Source organism: Vicia villosa, unplaced genomic scaffold, assembly GCF_029867415.1.
Source record: "Vicia villosa cultivar HV-30 ecotype Madison, WI unplaced genomic scaffold, Vvil1.0 ctg.000032F_1_1_3, whole genome shotgun sequence".
NCBI classification, from domain to species: domain Eukaryota; kingdom Viridiplantae; phylum Streptophyta; class Magnoliopsida; order Fabales; family Fabaceae; genus Vicia; species Vicia villosa.
The window spans coordinates 1031509-1050859 of record NW_026704967.1 but is presented as its reverse complement, the minus strand read 5'-3'; the positions used below and the strand labels follow the sequence as shown (position 1 = coordinate 1050859).

At 34.7% G+C, this 19351-nt stretch overlaps 2 protein-coding genes across 3 annotated transcripts; one reads left to right on the top strand and one right to left on the bottom strand.

Moving 5' to 3' along the window:
- Positions 1-506: 506 nt before the first annotated feature.
- On the top strand, positions 507-5135 carry LOC131622590 (spermine synthase-like). 2 transcript variants are annotated; one of them, XR_009289952.1, is made up of 12 exons: positions 507-695; positions 1328-1548; positions 1653-1697; positions 2070-2146; positions 2228-2350; positions 2674-2778; positions 2851-2923; positions 3067-3138; positions 3537-3732; positions 4536-4665; positions 4800-4975; positions 5011-5088. XR_009289952.1 is itself a non-coding variant. In XM_058893634.1 (11 exons), exons 2-11 carry the CDS (start codon positions 1359-1361, stop codon positions 4875-4877), a joined length of 1089 nt encoding a protein of 362 aa, XP_058749617.1. In that variant the 5' UTR covers positions 507-695; positions 1328-1358; the 3' UTR covers positions 4878-5135. The 2 variants fall into 2 exon arrangements, 1 of the variants encoding a protein (XP_058749617.1); XM_058893634.1 differs by having other exon boundaries at positions 4800-5135.
- A 4464-nt stretch (positions 5136-9599) lies between these two features.
- On the bottom strand, positions 9600-17538 carry LOC131622589 (cyclic nucleotide-gated ion channel 1-like). The gene is made up of 8 exons (XM_058893633.1): positions 17292-17538; positions 16846-16961; positions 16093-16648; positions 15648-15860; positions 14775-15064; positions 13254-13365; positions 12032-12268; positions 9600-10429 (listed from the first exon to the last, which is right to left on the bottom strand). The coding sequence occupies exons 2-8, from the start codon at positions 16872-16874 to the stop codon at positions 9731-9733; spliced, it is 2136 nt and encodes a 711-aa protein (XP_058749616.1). The 5' UTR covers positions 16875-16961; positions 17292-17538; the 3' UTR covers positions 9600-9730.
- Between the last annotated feature and the right edge of the window lie 1813 nt (positions 17539-19351).

The window sequence follows — 19351 nt, the reverse complement described above, 5'->3', positions numbered from 1 at the left end:
ACAAATATTTAACAATAAATAAAGTAAAAGGTCAAAATAGCTTTTAGCTTTTTAAAAGATAAAAAATTAGAAAATTTAAAAAGAGAATACTAAGATGTATTTTTTCAATAAAAATATAACCTATTATACATATGTTATTTTCTCTTATTCTCACTCCTTAAATAATATAAAAATATATTTGTCATGATAAATAGCACAAATCACATATTTAAGAAATTGTATGTAAATTTTCTCTAAAATTAAATTTTACAAATTGTGTTATTTTTATTAATTTGAAAAGTAATATAAAGAAGTGTTACATCTGTGAAAAAAATTGTCAAAAATAACACTTAAAATTTTATAAATATTTAATTCTTTTTTATTACATATTAAGATATTTTTCATAAATAATTGTGATTCAATAATCATATAATATAAAATAGGGAAATGCTAAGTTCGCACGACCCTATAAAATATAACATCAACATCAAAGCATTAAGTCATTAATTTAAAAATAACTTAATGGAATCCATTTTCTCACAGAGAGATAAAGTAGAATAAAATTCCTATAAATTGATGCATTGAAGCCTCCATTTTTGTCCCAAAGAAGCAAGAAAAATACTCAGAGAGATAACAAATAGTTTCTTCCGTATCCATCTTTTCCCCACTCCGTCTCAACGCTCAATCAACCTTCCACCGACATTCTCACCAGACAGGTAATTTTCTTCTATTTTCCCTTTTCCGCTTTTTTTTCATATCCTAAACCCTAGCGGTTTATGCTATTTCGTTCTTTCTGCTCAAAAAGTGCACCGTAAATTAATAAATATTATAAAGTTTTGGTTTTCGATATTTCTCTTTACTTTATCTCTCACATGTTGGAGTTTTGTTTTTTTTCTCCTGATTTTGTGAATATAATATTTTCTCAAACTTAATATGTTGCTAATTAGACAGAATGAATGATCCATGCTGCAATTAACATGATTATTTTTATGGAAACTCATATCATGCATGCTGCACACTCATATTAATTCATTTAATACTAATATTAACCATAAAGTTCTGATTTTTCTCCGTTTTATTGGTGGTTTTTTTCTTCAATCACTTTTGTCTTATAAATTAAATGAATATAAATAATGCAGTGCTTTTTTTTTTTAACCTTTGCTATCATGGGTTTATGATTTTGTAAACTGAGATACTTTTGTTTTGGAATTTAAGTCTAGCTTTTTTGGGTGCTCTTCCCTTTACTCTCTGCTTTGTGACTTTTGATATTTGTTTTCTGAGCTCAAGTGAAGTGCATAAAAAAAATTTGTTCTTTAAGGGTCTTGTAATTGGTGTGTTTATTATTCAGAGACTGGAGCTAGTGAAGAAAAGGGTAATCTATGGGAGACGCCGGAGAAAGAGATTTGGGATGCCAGAAGATTATGGATGGGAAGGAGAGTAACAGGAATGGCTTGGACAAGGAAATTCCTTCCTGTTGTTTGAAAGCCATGGCTTCTGCACCTGAGTTGGAGTCAAACTGTCACTCTACTGTTGTTTCTGGGTGGTTCTCAGAATCTCAAACTTCCTCTGGTCATTATCAGCTTTTTAAATTTTGTATTCCTTCATATATGCCGCCGTTTTCATTCGACTCACAAGAATCTGTTGTTTCATTGTGTGGCATCTTTTTTTTACAGGGAAATCTGGGGAAGTTGTTTATTTCAACAACCCAATGTGGCCGGGTGAGTGTTATTCTTGCGCATGCATTTATTTATGCTTCACCTTGGGAGATCAAGTGTGTGCTTTTCTTTCTTTTTGATGTTTGGTAACTGAAATTGCAAACTTTACTGTTAAAAGATGACCATGTTCTTATTTTTCATGACTTTTGTGTTTAATACAAAATTTAGAACTAAAATTTTGATGTACTAGTATTGAACATCTTTGTTAAACCTTTTGGAGACACATCCATGATCTTATTTTCTCCTTTCTGAGCTACATGTCATGGTAACACACACGTCTATAAATGCTCTCATTCTCGTTGCCTACTATGTAATTTGTGTGTGTGTGGGAGTATATGACGACTGCTGATGGCTTTGGTGTGTGACAATCATTAGGAGAAGCCCATTCAATCAAAGTGGAGAAGATATTGTTCAAGGAAAAGTCATTATACCAAGAGGTCTTGGTTTTTGAGGTTTGGCATCTTCTTCCTATATTTTTATATTCAATTCTACCTATAAGTTAGAAGTGATTAACACTTATCTTCTTTTTACAGTCATCAACATACGGGAAAGTTCTTGTACTCGATGGGATTGTTCAGTTGACTGAGAAGGATGAATGCGCTTACCAGGAGATGATAACTCATCTTCCCCTCTGTTCCATTCCGTCCCCCAAAACTGTAAAGTCTATCGATCTGATCATCACTGTGTCGGGTCTCAACTTATATAGTGTCTCATCGTTGACATAATATTGAAGTACCTTTGGTTTCAATTTAAAAAATACAGTTCTCTATATCACTCGGGGAAAATGATATTGCAGAATAACGTAGTTCCTTTGATGTTCAGTGGTTTTGCAGTTGCTTCTTCCTGTACTATTCTTAAATGTTTCTGTTGATCTTATCACCTTGACTAAAATTTGAAAGGATTGAATTTAATACATTTTTATCATCTGCTCTTTCCTTTACTGTTTATCTGCTAAATGGTTTTTATGTTGTTAATTCAGGTTTTAGTTGTTGGTGGTGGAGATGGTGGGGTTCTAAGGGAAATATCCCGTCACAGCTCTGTGGAGCATATTCATATTTGTGAGATAGATAAAATGGTTATTGATGTAAGCTATGGCCTATTTTAATATAACTCATTTCCTTATTGAAGTGAACTTATTGCAATGGTTATTTTGTAGGTTTCTAGGAAGTTTTTTCCAGAGTTAGCTGTGGGGTTTGACGATCCTCGTGTACACTTGCATGTTGGTGATGGTATATATGTCTATGATGCTAGTCTCGTTTTAATTTTGTAATGTTGCCAACTTTGTGGCTTTATATTATATATATACTGATAACGAACTATTAAGGTTGTGTAAGCTTCTTCATTTGATATTCTTCCTACCTATTTTTGGCAGCTATTGAATTTCTTAAACGTGCTCCTGAAGGGAGGTATGATGCTGTGATTGTTGATTCCTCAGATCCTGTGGGTGAGTTATTTCAATTCTAAATGCTTTGCCTAATATATTCGTTAAAGAATGTATATTATTGGAATTAGCACTGAACAGGGCATATGTTCTTTTGAAATGAAAAACAAAAATAGCGCTTTGAGGATATAATTTTTCACCAGTTTGGAAATTGCTTAACTATATCATTGATCTGGAACTATTTTATCTCAATTTTAAACACTTGTTGAAGTTACGGGTTTTAGATAAAAAGAGGACACAAACAATAAAAGCTTGAATTTTATCCAAAAAGCTTCATTTTCATATGATTTTCTCTGAATTTTTGTTCCTAAAACATTTACATTAAATTACATTTTCTAATTTCTTGTAATGTTAACAGATTAAGATATTTATCAACTCACAAGTTCACATTTGTAATTTAGGTCCTGCCCAGGAACTTGTAGAGAAACCATTTTTTGAGACTATATCTAAGGCATTAAGACCTGGTGGAGTTCTTTGTAATATGGCAGAAAGTATGTGGCTTCATACACACCTTATTCAAGACATGCTATCCATTTGTCGAGCAACATTTAAAGGTTCTGTACATTATGCATGGGCAAGTGTTCCAACATATCCAAGGTATAGTTTACACTATTCAATTTGCTAGTAAATTTGTATTTGATTCTATTTGAAGTTCTTTTGGTTATACTTTTGAATTTTTTTCTATTTTCCAAGTCTTCCATTTCCCCGTGTTGTAAGAGTGAGGGTAATTTTTCTGACTTTGGGACAATTACACCTCATGATAAATTGGATCCCACTGATGGATCTACTACAATTGGTGGTCCCATAAAATATATGATTATGATTGGTGCATTGCTGTAATTACTATGATTGCAGGAATTACTATGCTTATGATTATGATTGGTGGATCTACTATGATTGGTGGTCCCATAAAATTTCCTAGGAGTCATGGACCTTATTTTTCCACGTGTTATTAATTCGATCCCCACAGACGGATCTACTATAATTGCCGGTCCCATAAAATATATGATTATGATTGGTGTACTGCCGAAAAATTCATAGGAATCACAAACCTTTCTTTTTACCCCTCGTTGAAAATGTTACAAATTTGTATATTAAAAAGTTAAAATTCAGGCAAGTCCATCCTATCCTTTTGGGCTGTGTCACGATGCATTAGTGTGCGTCAAGGACGTGGTCAGCTTTCACATTACCTTCTTGAGGTGCTTTCACTTTGTTATAACTGATTTTTTTTTGTTTAAGAAAGCCGGAATTTTTACTTGCCTAGTTTTGCATTTTGGAACAGTGTAGCTGTAACAACTAATCAGCGCTCTGACAATCGCAATACTTGATTGTTATTTTGGTTCATCTTGATAGTATTGGTAATTATTTGATACTTATTCTATTTCATTCTCGGCATGCAGTGGTGTGATAGGGTTTCTTCTTTGCTCAACAGAGGGGCCACATGTTGATTTTGTGAACCCCATCAATCCCATTGAAAAGTTAGAAGGTGCTGATAAGCACAAAAGGAAACTTAGGTTCTATAACTCAGAGGTAAGTATGTTGTCCTTATGTTGCATTTACTTAATTTGTTGGTATGAGTTTTGCAACAAGATATGTCCTTTAAGATTGTATATTGCCAGGAAACCTACACGCAAGAAAGATCTCATGACCGTTTTCTTATGCAGATACATTCAGCTGCTTTTGCACTGCCTGCATTTCTGAAGAATGAGGTGAGCTTGCTCGGCAATTATTCTCGTCAGTAGCAATGATTGTTAGTGTATTATCATAAGTCATTTGGGGAAACAGAGCAATGTGTGAGAAATAGGAAACTGGTGTGGATATTTATGAGAGAAATAGAAACCTCTGGTGTGGTTATTAATGAGAGTAAGTAGAAACCTGGTGTGATTATTTATGTCATCCAATTCCATTTGTGAACCCATTTAGCTTTGTTGAACTTTATGAGATTTGGGATGACATTGTCTCTCGTTTACATATTAATGTATTAAATAATTTGCGACGCATTGTGTGGATGTTAACATATATATATAATATCATATTGTCAAAAATAAAATATCACATTGAAAGTGTGTGTAGCTTGGATCGTTGGTGTCTCTAACATTTGTGGCTGTACAGCCATGGTTTATAGATAAAAGTAAGGGATTACTTCTCCCACTCCAAGTGGTAGAGAAGCATTCTATGGAAATCCGAAAAATGATATTGAGAATTCGGAAGTGCGATTTCAGACACATCATCTTCACACTATAAGCATTCAATGCAATTCACACTTGAAACACGTTATAAGTGAGAATCATTCTATTTTTTTCTCCAAAATTTAGTCAGGAGATACACTTTCCTTCTCACCCTATAAGCATTCAATGCATTTCTATAAATTAAACTTTGATTCTCAAGATATACTGTCGTAATACATAATATATTATCATATTAAATTTTATATAAATCATCTTAGAGAATAAATTTTGATTTTGTTTTAGAGATATACCACTGTAATAAATAATGTATTATAGCTATGTTATCATATTAAATTTAATATAAATTAAATCACACACTTATTAAATAATATGAAAATGTCATATATATAAATGAATAAATTTGAAATTTATAATAAAGTCAAAATAAACTACAAACGATAATAATCCTTCTAATACAAATACTACTTTGTATGTCAGATCTCATGTTCTTATGTTGTCTCATGTATTATAGTGTTGATCATGCCTCGATAAGCATGACATCTACAATGTCTCGCATTACTTTTCAGAAACTCATTTGTATATACCCTCTTATACATGTTCCATGATACGTCGACATCCACACAACACATCAACAACATGATTTGTTCTAGCCTGCTGTATCTCTTAATGAGTTAGTCTAGGTGAATCTCCGGAGCATTCACTGTTATATAAGGATGTGATACCATAAAATGCCTCGTGCATCATCCGACACCAAATGATTAAGGTAATCATCATACATGGCATCTACATCTGTGCAGGCCATAGTAGGAGTAGCATAATTTGAGGGGTCTTTAGGAACAAACTGCATATATCCGAACTGATGTATGACGCGTTCAGGCAGATATGGATATATCAGACGCTACCCTAAGCCAACCATCTATAGTAGAAGGACGCGTCTGACGGTGATCTACGTACGCATGAAAGTGTATATCATCTGTTACCTTGCAGTTGAGATATACTATGAAGGGATGTGACACGTGATTCCATTCGAGTGAGCTGAATGCACAAACACTGGAAATATCCTTAGTGTAAATATTAACATATGATCAGTCGGATATGAGTGGGAAGTGTTTGAGGACCCATGCCCTAAAATGGTACATGTAATTATTAATAACGGAGTAGCATAAGTGTTATAAAAAAGTAAATGATGCAATATATTATTGTCAACGTGCAACTAGATGTCATTTGTTTGATCTTTTCATACAACCTTCAACTAACTAGAAGTACAGATAGACCAAACAAGCGGCCCCCGGTTGTACTCATGAATCTACTCTAAGTCAGCGAAGTGTTTGAGATAAACCACATCCACGTAATAGGCACTCTTGTCCGCAAAATGGAAGTGCCAACTAAGCATACAACCTTTCATCATCACCAGTGGCCTGATTTGTCGCATACACCCTCTAAAGGAATCCAAACCTAGCATGACACTCTCAGGTGTCTTCTATCTCCTTCAGTGCATCCCTTGGATCAACTCTAAAATATGTCACTATCATTTCCAATGCCTCATCTATATAATTCTGATGTGGTCTAACAATCTCCCCCTGATCGGAGGATGCAACAGGCATGAGACATTGTCCAGTGTGAAATACATCTCACCATGTGGAACATGAAAAGATGAGGTCTTGGATTGCCATATCTTAATGAATACCATGGTTAATAGTAGAATACCCTGTCCTGCATAAGTTTTGCAGTCCAGATAGTTGCATCACATTATGAAATTACTGCTCTTGAGACTAAGGCAGCTTCGCAATCTTTTGGTCATGGTTGATGCATTTTAATGCATCAGGTCCTATAGAAAATAAATCATTGTCAGAAACTTTGAATATTATAACAAATGTGTTTCAAAGAATAAATACAATTGAAGTTTACCTCTCTATCCCACACATGTCTGACAATATGGTTCGAATATATAGGCAGCAACGATAAGTCGGGCGGGCTTCATCTAAATTCCTAAGGAACGAAGTCAATCTGAGGTACCTCAACCTAGACTGGTGGGCTTTCAGGGCATCAGGAGGTGACACATGCCTCCTACGAGAAGACGAAGCCGGAGATGCACGAACCCCGAAAGTTGATGCATTCTCATCAAACGAACTAGAACCGAATGGTCGTTATGGAAGTGAGGCTCTTTTTCTACGAATCGATGCATGTTGTGACACTCCGCTGAGCCTTAATCTTTCTTGATTATCAGTCGTAATCCTCATAATTAAACCACACAAGTATTACATTGTAGAAAAAAAATCAATTCTAAATGAAACATAAAGAAAATTAAGGCAAACATTGTAGGCAGACCAAATACAGAAATGCATTTCCGAATATCTATAAAACAAATTTTGGACGAATACGAAATATAATTTTTGTATTATCCTGCAACTCATTAAACACGAAAATGACAAAAACGCGTGAAAATCCAACTTTCTCAAAACACATTGATCATCTAAACTACCTATTAAACATATTGCCCAGTTAAACAAAACATCTAAATCATCCTTGTCGCTGAATATGTAAATGGTATCCAATGTCTCTTGATCTACCCATACAATTTGAGTTGTCTCCTGCTGCGTTTTGGGATCTTGGGCGAGAGTTTTCCATTTTAAAAAGGCTTTCAACATATAAAAATAAACAACCATAAGTGGAAGCACATGGTCGGTATAAGTTTAAGCTTTGCATCCCTACCAAATGTCATTTATGGCAAAGGATTTTTCCAAGTGTAAGACAGGAAGGACCAAAACCCTAACATATTTTCAGAGTAGATATCACCATCTAACGTTCCTCCATCGGTGGTGATTTCCTCCTTCAAACTTTCCATAACCATTTTCTCTATAACCTTAATAAAGCAAACAAATAGAAAGAAATAAAGATTTTGAGGTGTTACCTTGAAAAAAGATGAACTTGATGACTCACATTGTGTACTCTATTAGAAGAGGTGACACAAATGCATCAAAATGATGGTTGATTTGAGGGTATTGACGAAGACAAAAGAAGTTGAAAAACTGATAAGAAGAGCTCTAAGGATACGCAAATGACGAAAGGAAAGAAAATAACCCCATGACTCTTCATATCAACTAAGACGAATGTATGATAGACCATGGTAGATGTGGGAAGCGCGAACCACACCATCTACAATTGAGATCTTTCCTCAAACTATTCAGAATACTCGCATATCTTAGTACAAAAAGACATCATCGCTACGACACATAGGGCCACGCGTCGAGACTTTCTTGTGAAACGTTTACTAATCACGATGAAGATATTTAATGTGTTTGTTTTCTATATAATTAATATCCCATCAAGGCTCTTCCAATTCCTTCTACTAGAAGTCGGACTAAAGACATGCATGACAAATCCTTGTCCTATGAGTAGGAACATGGGGAAACTATTATGGGCCACTTGCAAGGCCAACGATGAAAGGCCCAATAACAAGCATCATACGGAAGGACGCACGAAACAAGTGAGACTTCCCCCTAATCAAGGACACGTGATTCCAACCTCCAATATATTTACCTCCGTCGAACAACAACCCACGTGAGGCATTGTATCTCACAGAGACAGTTTCAACTGTTCACACTATATAAAACACAATACGCGCCATTTAGATAATCTCTTATTCATACACTCAAACAACTTTCTCATTTTTTTTTGTATGGTATCATTATCCTTAATTTGCTCTAATCCTAGTTTGCTATCCCAAAATTATAGAATTATGGGAGTATTAATTAACACACTTTCTCAACGCGTACTATCCAATTAATTGGTATTCAGATAAATGCTAAATTCTATATTTAGGTGGGATCGACATGATTCGTAGTAACCATTTAATTTGAGTAGCAATCCACACTATCTCTCAAAAGAAATAGAAATATCCATTAATATAGTATTGATGTAAATGAGTAATATATTTGCACACATTTTTAAAAAAAGGTGATATTATTGCACATTTATAACCAAAACTATAGTATAATGGACACTTCTATTGAGAAATGAGTGAAAAAGAGTGTATTAGGAAGCATGTTGATAACACTCGTCTGCTCTACAATTTTCATCACCATCCAAGCAAGAAAAAAATAGGTAAAGAAATATATTCATTTTAGACAGTTCCATTCTTGAATGAAAATAATTTAAGCAACAATCACATACGTATATATACAATTCATAATCAATATTTTTATGCACATTCTATATTTTAAACTAACTTAAAAAATAAATGAAAGGACATCTTGGTCTTCCTATCTTTCTTTCTTTTCTTTTTTTTTTTTTTTTAAACTTGGTCTTCCTATCAAAAGTTCATTTCAATTTAATTTTTCAAGTTATGTGACATCTTTTCTTTTCTTTTCTTCTACATCACAAGGCATCCATCTCCATTAATTACACTATTGCTCTTCAGCAGTAAAATCAGGTTCAGCAGGCTTCTGGAGCATCATTGGAGGTAGCCTCTCTGGCACCCTCGTCTTCCTTGTGCCATTTCTTCGAATAGCTCGAAGCACATTAGCAGCAAATCTTGAAGCATATATCGTAGCACCTAAGCTAGGTGAACTACCACCTTCCTTGGCCAATGCATCTTGCAATCTATTTTCCTCCTCTCTAAGAGATTCTTCAAGCTTCTTTTTACAATAGCGCCTCCAAGCTGCTTGTATGAAACATGCAGCCCATGTCCGCCATTGTTGGGAGTAAAACCTAAAAGTGTGACGAAGCTGCTTACTGTGAAGGCGCCTAAATTGTGATGCAACAAACTTCAAATCCTCAGCTTTTAGAGCGAATGCTTCCACTTCTGAAAGTGTTCGGACAGTCCTAGTTGAGATGGGAAGATTTCCTGAGGAACGAGGGTCTAATGCCCAGGTGAGAAGCTCCTCTCCACAGAAGTCACCAGCTCCGAGGTATTCAGAGTTAAAGAAACCTGTTCTTCCACCGTTTGTTGTCACAGTCAATAGTTTGCCACGCATTATGAAAAGCATTTCATCGACAGGATCTCCTTCGCGGACAATGCAGCTTTCTTTTGTATAAAGTACTGGTTTGAGGCAGTCACATACTGCATCCAAAAGCTGCTCGTCCATTTTCTCAAATATTGGCACCTAAAATATATTCAAGATTAAAATAAGTTATTAATATCTTTAGAAATTATGATAGAATTGCATTTGTATTTAGATAATACCTGTCATGCATATAAATAATCGATTCAACCTTTTCAATGTAATAAAAATATTCATATTTCAAGTTGGTATCATGATGGAGGTCATACTAATATCGTTGGATATTTGGATGCCAATTGAGCAGAAGATGCGATTGATAAAATAAAAGGTCTGCATCTGATTATTGCATTTTTGTGGGTGAAATTTGATTTCGTAAAAGAGAAAAGCAGAATTATAATATTAATATTTATTATAAAAAGATTTGTTAGTATCTTTTAGAATTATAATAGGATTATATTCCTATTTAGATTATATAAAAGTTGTTCACAATAAGAAATATTTATATTCAAGTGCTTCCAATAGCAATAGTGATTGATTTATTTTGCAAGGGTCGTCTAAAAATTAACCAGACTGCTCTTTTTGATATTTTGAATACCAATGATTCTGCACCAATTAATTTTAGAATAACTTTCAATGTGACTACGGTTATCATCTCTCAAAGCAACTCAATTACAACAGAAGATAGTAACTTTATGACTACAACTACAAGTGAAATTAAAACAGAAGACAGTAACTTTATGACTACAACTACAAGTGAAAAACATGATTTGCAGCTATAAAGCACCGACACCTATGAAGAAAGACACCTACACCAACACTTGTGATTACCTTTAATTTATTAATTTTTTAAAATTATTACCAGTGTTGCCGTGTCAATATCAGTGTCGTATTTGGGATGTCCGCAGTAATTCAAAAGATTTAAAACATATATACAGTACGTGTTCAAACAAATGACACCAGTATGTTATTCACTTATTTATTGTGTCATATAAGCAGAAATTTATGAATTTCGTAAAAGTTAAAACCGATATCTGTTACTAATTTCGTGCGTTCGTAGTATTTTTGAGCATACTATACAATATACCATATCATACTAACTAATAGATATTCTATTAAACGGGTTAAGAATCCTTGAGATATGGTCTGAAAATACATTTTGTTTATAAGTAAGTCAATCTTTACCTTACAAGTCAATTTTGTAAGGATGAGTTATGTCAAACTCAAAATTTCAAGATGATATCAGAGCCTACTCAAAATCCACAGGACCACCTGCTATCAGGTTACTGCCTTTTGTTTCGGACCACCACTATTTATACACACACACCAAACTTAATAGTGCTGGTGTGAGAAGGTGTGTTAAGAGTCCTATATCATGAGATATGGTCTGAAAATATATGCTATAAGTGGGGGCAATCCACATAGTCAGTTTTGTAAAGTTGAGTTATATCTAACTCAAAATTCTAAGAAAATGCTCCCCTTAAAAACAAAATATAGATACACTAAAACAGTACAATGTAATTTGTTATTTTGAGGCCTCGTGCTAGGCATGATGGACAGAGTTGTTCGACAAAGAAAGTAACAACCATTTAAATATCATGGGAAAATAAAGAATGAAAAAACCAAAAAATAAAACAAAGATCGTTGAAAAGTAAAAAACATTCCTGTGTTAACACACAATTAAAAAGAAATCATGGAGAGACTTACCCTCATCAGTAAAGCCAAGCAAAGATGTCGCTTGATGTCTCTTCTCAAATCCTTGGGAAGATTGCGAATCAAGTTGTCTTCATCAACTCCTCTGGTTTCTTGCCATTTGTATTGCTCGTGTCGTCTGATTCTTTCTCTCAAGCTGTCAGGAAGTAGTCGATGAGACATCCACTGTTCCGCGTCTCTTCTTTTCACTCTCATCTCCTCCAATCTCGTAGTTGTTGACTGCAAATATGTCTGTTTCGGAAGAAAATTAAAGTATAATGGATCAAATCGTTGAAGAAAATAACCTCATAACAGAATGGTCCAGGTGTCAAACTATTTTCAAGCAATAATGTCCAAATAAAGAAAGGAGAAACAAGATTGTATTTAAAGATGGTAGAATGTGTATGAAGTGGAAGAGCATTAGAAACATATGTTTGCATGTATGCAACATGCCAATATGTAGATAGTTACCATAACTTAAACACGGATTTAGGTGTTTACCCTATTCCATTCCGTGCAACACTGGCAGAGGTAAGGCAGCCAACATCACTTGAAAAAACCAAATACGTGCATTTTCCTTAGAAGACACGAAAGATAAGACTCTATTATGACCACATGTAATAATTACTACAATGGCCACTACTTTTCCAGGACCACCAGAAAATAGTTCCATAAGAGATGTTCATCCACTCTCCAATAAGAGGGTCAATCTAATGGTGTGGCAATTAAAGCCCTTTAGGCACAGTAGCAAAATAATTTGTGCAATTAATTTTTATAAAACAGGCCACATATTCTAACGAAATGGTCAAACCTAAAAGTACATATTGATATTTAGGAAGAAAAAAGACCGCACTTGATGGCAAAAAGGCCCAACTTCTCTTAAGGTTTGTTTTAGGTCTCACTCACCCTAGGGTCGGGCACTGCCCAGTAAGTACATCAAAATATAATACTGATTCCCATTATAACTGTAGTAAGTGTTCTAGTACCAAAAATATGATGTCCTTTTATGTGAGAAACTCTCCCAAAGGGAAAATCTAATCAGATAGCAATAAACAAATGTATAGTACTTTTGCAACAACAAAACAATTTATAGCCACCAGAAAGACATTTAACCAGTAATCGTTAACAAAAAAGGTCGGATCACATTATCGGCAACCAATTTTTTCCATATTCAACAAATAGTACAGTATTATTGTCTAATTAATCAAAATTATAAATAGCGATATTCATAACCAACCTGCATATTTCCAATGAGGAATGCAAATAATACCAAACCAGCAATGGAAATGAAAATTGCAAAGCAGATTTCCCAAACAAAAGTACTTGTTGCCAGATTCTGACCAAGAGAACTGCAGTAAAAGGGATCCCCAAAAGAGGGTGGAAAAATATTTAAAGAATGTTAGATAATGACTTGGTAAAGATATTTGAAATCAACATTTAAAATTACTATGGGTGGGTTTGTTTCATGACATGCAAAAAAAATCCCAGAAAAAGTGGCCTTGAGATGTAAAGTTCCAATATTTGATGCAAGTGTTTTTAGTCCCTAAGTATTCTCGATTTCCCATAATGTAATTTACTCATGTTTTCCTTACTTTCCTTTCAATGTTTAAAAAGGGTGAAACCATATAATCCCGTCAGAATTCTTAGAATTTGGATTTGAGGCCTAATTCAGCCCCACGAAACTAGTTTCTAAGGTGAATGCTGATCAAGTGGTCAAGCCTCATAACTAGTACTTAAGCAGCCATATCTACAGCCAACTCGGATTAAAGACACACCCTAACATGCACTATTTAAACCATATCTACCTGATGTTAGACTACAAACCCCGTCCCTCCACACAATGAAGGTGTTGGAAGTTGTAAATAAAAATTCCTACAATTAAGGCGGCTAGGGCAGATCAAAAATTAACACAATTTTCCAGCACACTCCTCATGCCCAAGCTATGGACCTGAAGTGTGACAAGACTTGATAACTTTTAGAATTTTGAATTGTGATCAATCTCAGCCACACAAAATGGAACTGTAAGGTGAGGAATTATGACGTGGGACTAAACCCCTATTGCATATGCTATTAGGGTTTTGGAATGAAATTCCTCAAAGCCTTTTTTAAGAACCCTGCCTTTTTTAAGGGTATAAATATCAGTTCAAATCCTTTTAAGAGTAATATTTTGTTCTTCATTCTATTATGTTCTTGTTCACAAGCAATTGTTATGTTCTTCCTAATTTTGGTTCAGTTCTGTTATATTTTTTCTTCTCTGTACAAGGTTTATTGCTCTCTACTTTAGGTTCTTGAATTATTTGTTCTTTAATTATCAAGTATGAGAGTCTATTTAATTGTGTATTTTTCTATTTTTGAGTATTTATGTTTACTTTGCATATTGATTTTAGTCTTTGCAATAGATAGTTGCTATCCTCTATAATGCTAAAGCATTCTAGGCGGTCGGTGCTACGTGACGCTATCTGGGATGAACAATATAGCTTGACCTGTGTTATCGATGACAGACGGCAGACAACGGCAAAACCAAAAAATCGCCACCGATATCCACCATGGCCTATATTTGACAACACTGCACTTGACTAGCAGAACCCCAATTTCCGAATTTCATTGAGGCATTAACAGCATCCGAAACTTAAGTCAAAACCATGATAAAGTTACTTAGTGAAGTGGCCACAAAAAATCATAAACATGTTGCTGCATATGATTCTTTATAATCTAAAAAACAAATAGCATATATTAAAAAAGATTCTATGAAGCAAACCTCAAATTCTTTAGACCCCACCAAAAGCAATAAAAAAATTTCTGTGGAAAGTCGGTTGACCCCACAACTCCAGATTGAAGGGCATCAAGGAAAATTCCAAAATTAAAGAGTGTTGTATTTGGATTCTGTATAGGGCATGATTCATTTAGGAATGTTGTAATTGTGCTCAAACCATGATGATCATCACAATACATTTGAGCCTTTATACAGGTGCTATTTTTTCGACATGCACTTTGCCAGCATGTGGCTTCTCTTTCAATAGAAAACAAGTACCAAAAGGCACCAAGAACCTATGAACAAGTAAATCAGCAAATTAGAAAGATAGGTAGATGATATAATTTTGAATTTCATTATTATTTTTTTGAGAAGGCAGACCATATCATTTTTCTTTTTGAATTTTAATTAATAAGAGCACCTTTATAAAAAAATAAAAAAATAAGACAACAATTATGTAGGATTTAAATATGCTACGTCGGGAACAAACATAAAGTGATGTGGACACGAGAATTTAAACCAATATTCCAATATATGTATCAAGTAATGTGCATCTCAGTTACATAAATGGCACAGTTGGGATCATAACCCAGGTGTGTTCATATAACCACGACAAGGGCAATCATCTGTGGCTAACAAAATTTAATTGTTTAATCTAGTGATCATGAAAAAAGATATTTAGTGTAGCAGATAAAATAAAACCACAATACATCAGAGACCTTAAAATTTAAAACTGTATGGTTTTTAAAATAATGTCAGGAAAATACCGATGAACTCATGAATCAAATGGAAATAAAAAACTCATGCAAGTTACTAAATATAGCTAAAAATACTTTTTAATAAATGTGCATAAGAAAAACAAAAATAGCAAGAACATACATGACTTGCGAGCATGTAAAGAAAGAGGTTGAATGCAGCTCCAGCCCATGCTGTTTCTGTGAGAATGCCAGAGGTCCTTGTAACTTCTTTATATAGTGGAGCTATCCGCACAAACCGTGGCACATATTGAAAGAAGACAATAAATTTCAGCAAATTTTTGGTGTTCAATGATTTTGAGCCTCTCATCTTTGGAATGATAAATAGAATCACCGCCTAACAATGTAAGAGCAAATTTTGAGACAAAATAAGTTCACTAAATGAATCCAATCATGTAAACTTCTCAATCTAAGCGCATAAAATACTTGCGAAATTAAACATGGAGGGTTGAATTTATTCCCTAATTACATATTTACATTACATGATGAGTTTGCCTACATGTTATGATATTGGACTTCAGAACAATAACTGAAGAAATTAACACAGAAGAGTTTCTACTTTCTACTACCTGTGGGAGGGGAAGAACGGCAAGAATGTCAATTAAGAAGTACGATGACATATATCTCTTTGCTATTGCCCATGAATCCTCAACCAAAACACCTCTTCCAAATACTCGAGAAGAAGGAGCAATGAATCCCGTACGAAATTGGAAAATTATATGGGTAATATAAAAAATATCAGAGAAAGACCTTAAAACAGTTGCCGTAGTTTCCATTTTTCTATCTCGCGAAAGACATTTCTTGTCATCATCAATCACAGGGATATAGAAGAACAAAGGATCAATTGATACAGCAATAAGACAAGATAACACAAATATTTTGTTCCATTTTTGAAGAAACGGACCCTGTGGGTCAAGGATTTTCTTTCTAGAACTAAAAGATCTAGTAAGCAAACTGTGGTGGGAAAATGATTTGAACGGCTTCGCAAATCCCTTTATCCTCTCAGAACTAGATTCAAACCCCCTTTGAAACTTCATAGAAACCGATTTCAGTGTAGTCCTAATTCTCCCTGAACGCGTCACGTGAATTCTAGGAGAGTTCACATCCGAATTCCAGTCCTGAAATCTGAACATCATATAATAAACAACAAACATAAACATTCTCTCAGTCCATGATCAACCAAGAAACATCCAGACACAAAAACGCCGATTAGGCAATAAAATTTCCGATGATAAACCGACTTTGACCGAGTCAATGGCAAGCACAAAATTAAATACTACTATCTATAAAGAGTAAGTAAAGGTAGGTAGCATCATACTAACCTAACAAACTTATCTTGCTGAAAAGTCATGATTGTGACACAGTTCAAAAGCTAGAAAGAACACAGTGAACCCGTGTGTTGTAATAAATCTTAAACCTTAATTGAATTAGTCATAACCTACAACAAAACAATAGAGATTTTCAGAATTAGTCAACCAAAAAATAATAATAATTAATTACAATAGGTTAAAATTAAATAGCTGCATAATAAGCCTCTTCCGTGTACACACGTAAGAATAATCAGCACAAATTCACCAATCCAAAACGAGTACAAATCAATAGTGTTTTTATGGATAATTAGGGAAAATAAACAGTGGATTATTGATAATCACGAATGAAATTCTAAATTATTAGAATAGTATGATAAAATAGTAGTAAAACAGAAAATGGAATAGTATTAACAACAACGAGAAAAAATAGGGAGAAAAAGGGAAAAGGAGAAAGGTACCGTGAGTAATAACTGAAGTATAGAAGCAAAAAGCTTATAGATGTAATTGTTGATGAAAAGTGTGGAGGAGTTGGAAAGAAGAGGGTTGAAGGGGAAGAGAAGGTTCGAGGAAAAAATCCGGAAATGTTGGGGGCAGAGAGAGAGAGAGAGAGAGAGAGGGAGGTTATTTACAGATAGCGACGGAGAAAGAGAGAGTTTGCGTTTCGTTGCGGTTGAATACTGCTTGAGACAGTCATAGACAGAGAGAAAGAGAAGAAAGTCCACTCTGGCGCGGGTCCCACTCCCCTTCAATTATTAGTATTTATATATTTAAATAAAGGGTGCTAATAGTAATCTCTTTTCAATTGGATTTACTTGAAGTTGGGCCTCAGACCCTCGAATTTTTCCAGCCACCCCACGCTTTAATTTGAGGCAATTTCTCATTCCACCTTTATAATTTTTTTATAAAATTCAAAGATGCACAATCGAAGTCATTTTAAGGGTATGTTTGGAGATGCGTCACCGAACATACTTTTTTTTTCAAATAGAAAAAACTAGTTTGAAGATGCATCTCCGAACTAGATGAACATATTTAAAGGTCATGTTAGACATTTCCTCGTCTCCTTCATTTTTCAGAAAAACAAAACTTTCTCTTTACCTCTCAACTCATTTTCAGTATACACTCAAGATAAAGTTTTCAAGCTACATTCACGTGTTTCTTACTATTTTTTACTTCTTCTACCTACTGCATTCAACATTAAAGCACTCTAGACCCTCACCAACACATTTAAGAGTAAGTTTCTCATTTAGCTTCTTTTGATTTTTAACTAATGTATAAGCTCAAATAGGTTAGTTTTAATGCATTAGATTGCTCAAATACATTACTGTACAAGTTTGAAGACTCTATTTATATGATTTGGATGAGTTTGAATGTTTTTGCATGTTATGGCAGTTGTAGAACGAAGCTTCTACCATTGAAGCAAAACAAAGCTTTTTTCTATGATGCATCTCTGAACTTGGTTGTTTCAAGTGTTTGGAGATGCATATTCGAACTCTTTTTTGTATCATAATTTTCTATGTTTTTTCAGAATATGGATGAAAACTGAGCAAATCAGGGAAGGGTGAGGATCAGGAGACCCACCCTAATTGCCTCAGATCGTCGCGAGATGACTAGTCAAAACTGACATGCTACAGTCGTCTCCTTATCTTCCTCGATTAGGAGGCATCGACCTCTAGGAGTCGACTTACATGGGGGTCGGGATCACAGAGTGGTGCGACCCATGATGAGGATGAGTCTGTTGCACCATTGGTTCCAGTTGCTGTGGATGCCCCCCTTGGTTGGCACGTCCATGTTTGTGGACAAAAGTGCAACCTACGTGGATATGGCCTACCTCAAATATTTCATCGACTTGGAGTTTATTCACGAATGGAATTATGGGGCACCGTGTTTGGTTTACCTGTACCACAACCTGAACAAAGCTTGCAAATGGACGGCAAGGTAGATGACGAGTTCATGCACCTACTTATGGTAATTTTCAAATCCCACTACTAAGTTACAAACTAGTTTTTTTTTCTTTTTACACTTGTTACTATTACTTTCTTTCTTATTGGTTTTCAAGGATGGATCCTTGCTCATTATCACCGCATCCATGGGTTTGCACGTTCCGAGTCCTACACTTATGATTAGTCATATGCTTGCCGCTTTATCCCTAGCAGAGAGAATGATGATATCTTGCCGTATCGTGTGTATATTGACCACACTCAGCACAACAACATAAAATGGAAGTCATATGGTACTAACAGAGAGAGAGTTCCATTTGACACTATTTCATTATAGTATGGATGGTTGACATGTGAGACTAACATCTTGGGCAATTATTTTCCCAAGCGGTGCATGAGGATGTTTGGATACGTGTATATTATTCTCAGGTCACCCTTGTAGGCTGCTTCTATTTGTACTGTTCGTAGAGACCGGAATGATATTATGCCGGACTGGGAGAATCATCTAGTATCGGTGGAGTATTAGACTCATGAGGCCACCTCTCAGTGGAGATAGGTTGAGGGGTACACAACATTGTTCT

Coding starts and splice junctions, on each gene's coding strand:
- LOC131622590 (XM_058893634.1), top strand. CDS start 1,359: ATGGGAGACGCCGGAGAAAGAGATTTGGGATGCCAGAAGATTATGGAT. Junction 2,779..2,850: donor TAGATAAAATGGTTATTGAT/GTAAGCTATGGC, acceptor GTTATTTTGTAG/GTTTCTAGGAAGTTTTTTCC. Junction 3,139..3,536: donor TGATTCCTCAGATCCTGTGG/GTGAGTTATTTC, acceptor TTTGTAATTTAG/GTCCTGCCCAGGAACTTGTA.
- LOC131622589 (XM_058893633.1), bottom strand. CDS start 16,874: ATGACTTTTCAGCAAGATAAGTTTGTTAG. Junction 15,861..16,092: donor CCGTTCTTCCCCTCCCACAG/GTAGTAGAAAGT, acceptor TTACATTGTTAG/GCGGTGATTCTATTTATCAT. Junction 10,430..12,031: donor GCTTGGCTTTACTGATGAGG/GTAAGTCTCTCC, acceptor AATATATTTTAG/GTGCCAATATTTGAGAAAAT.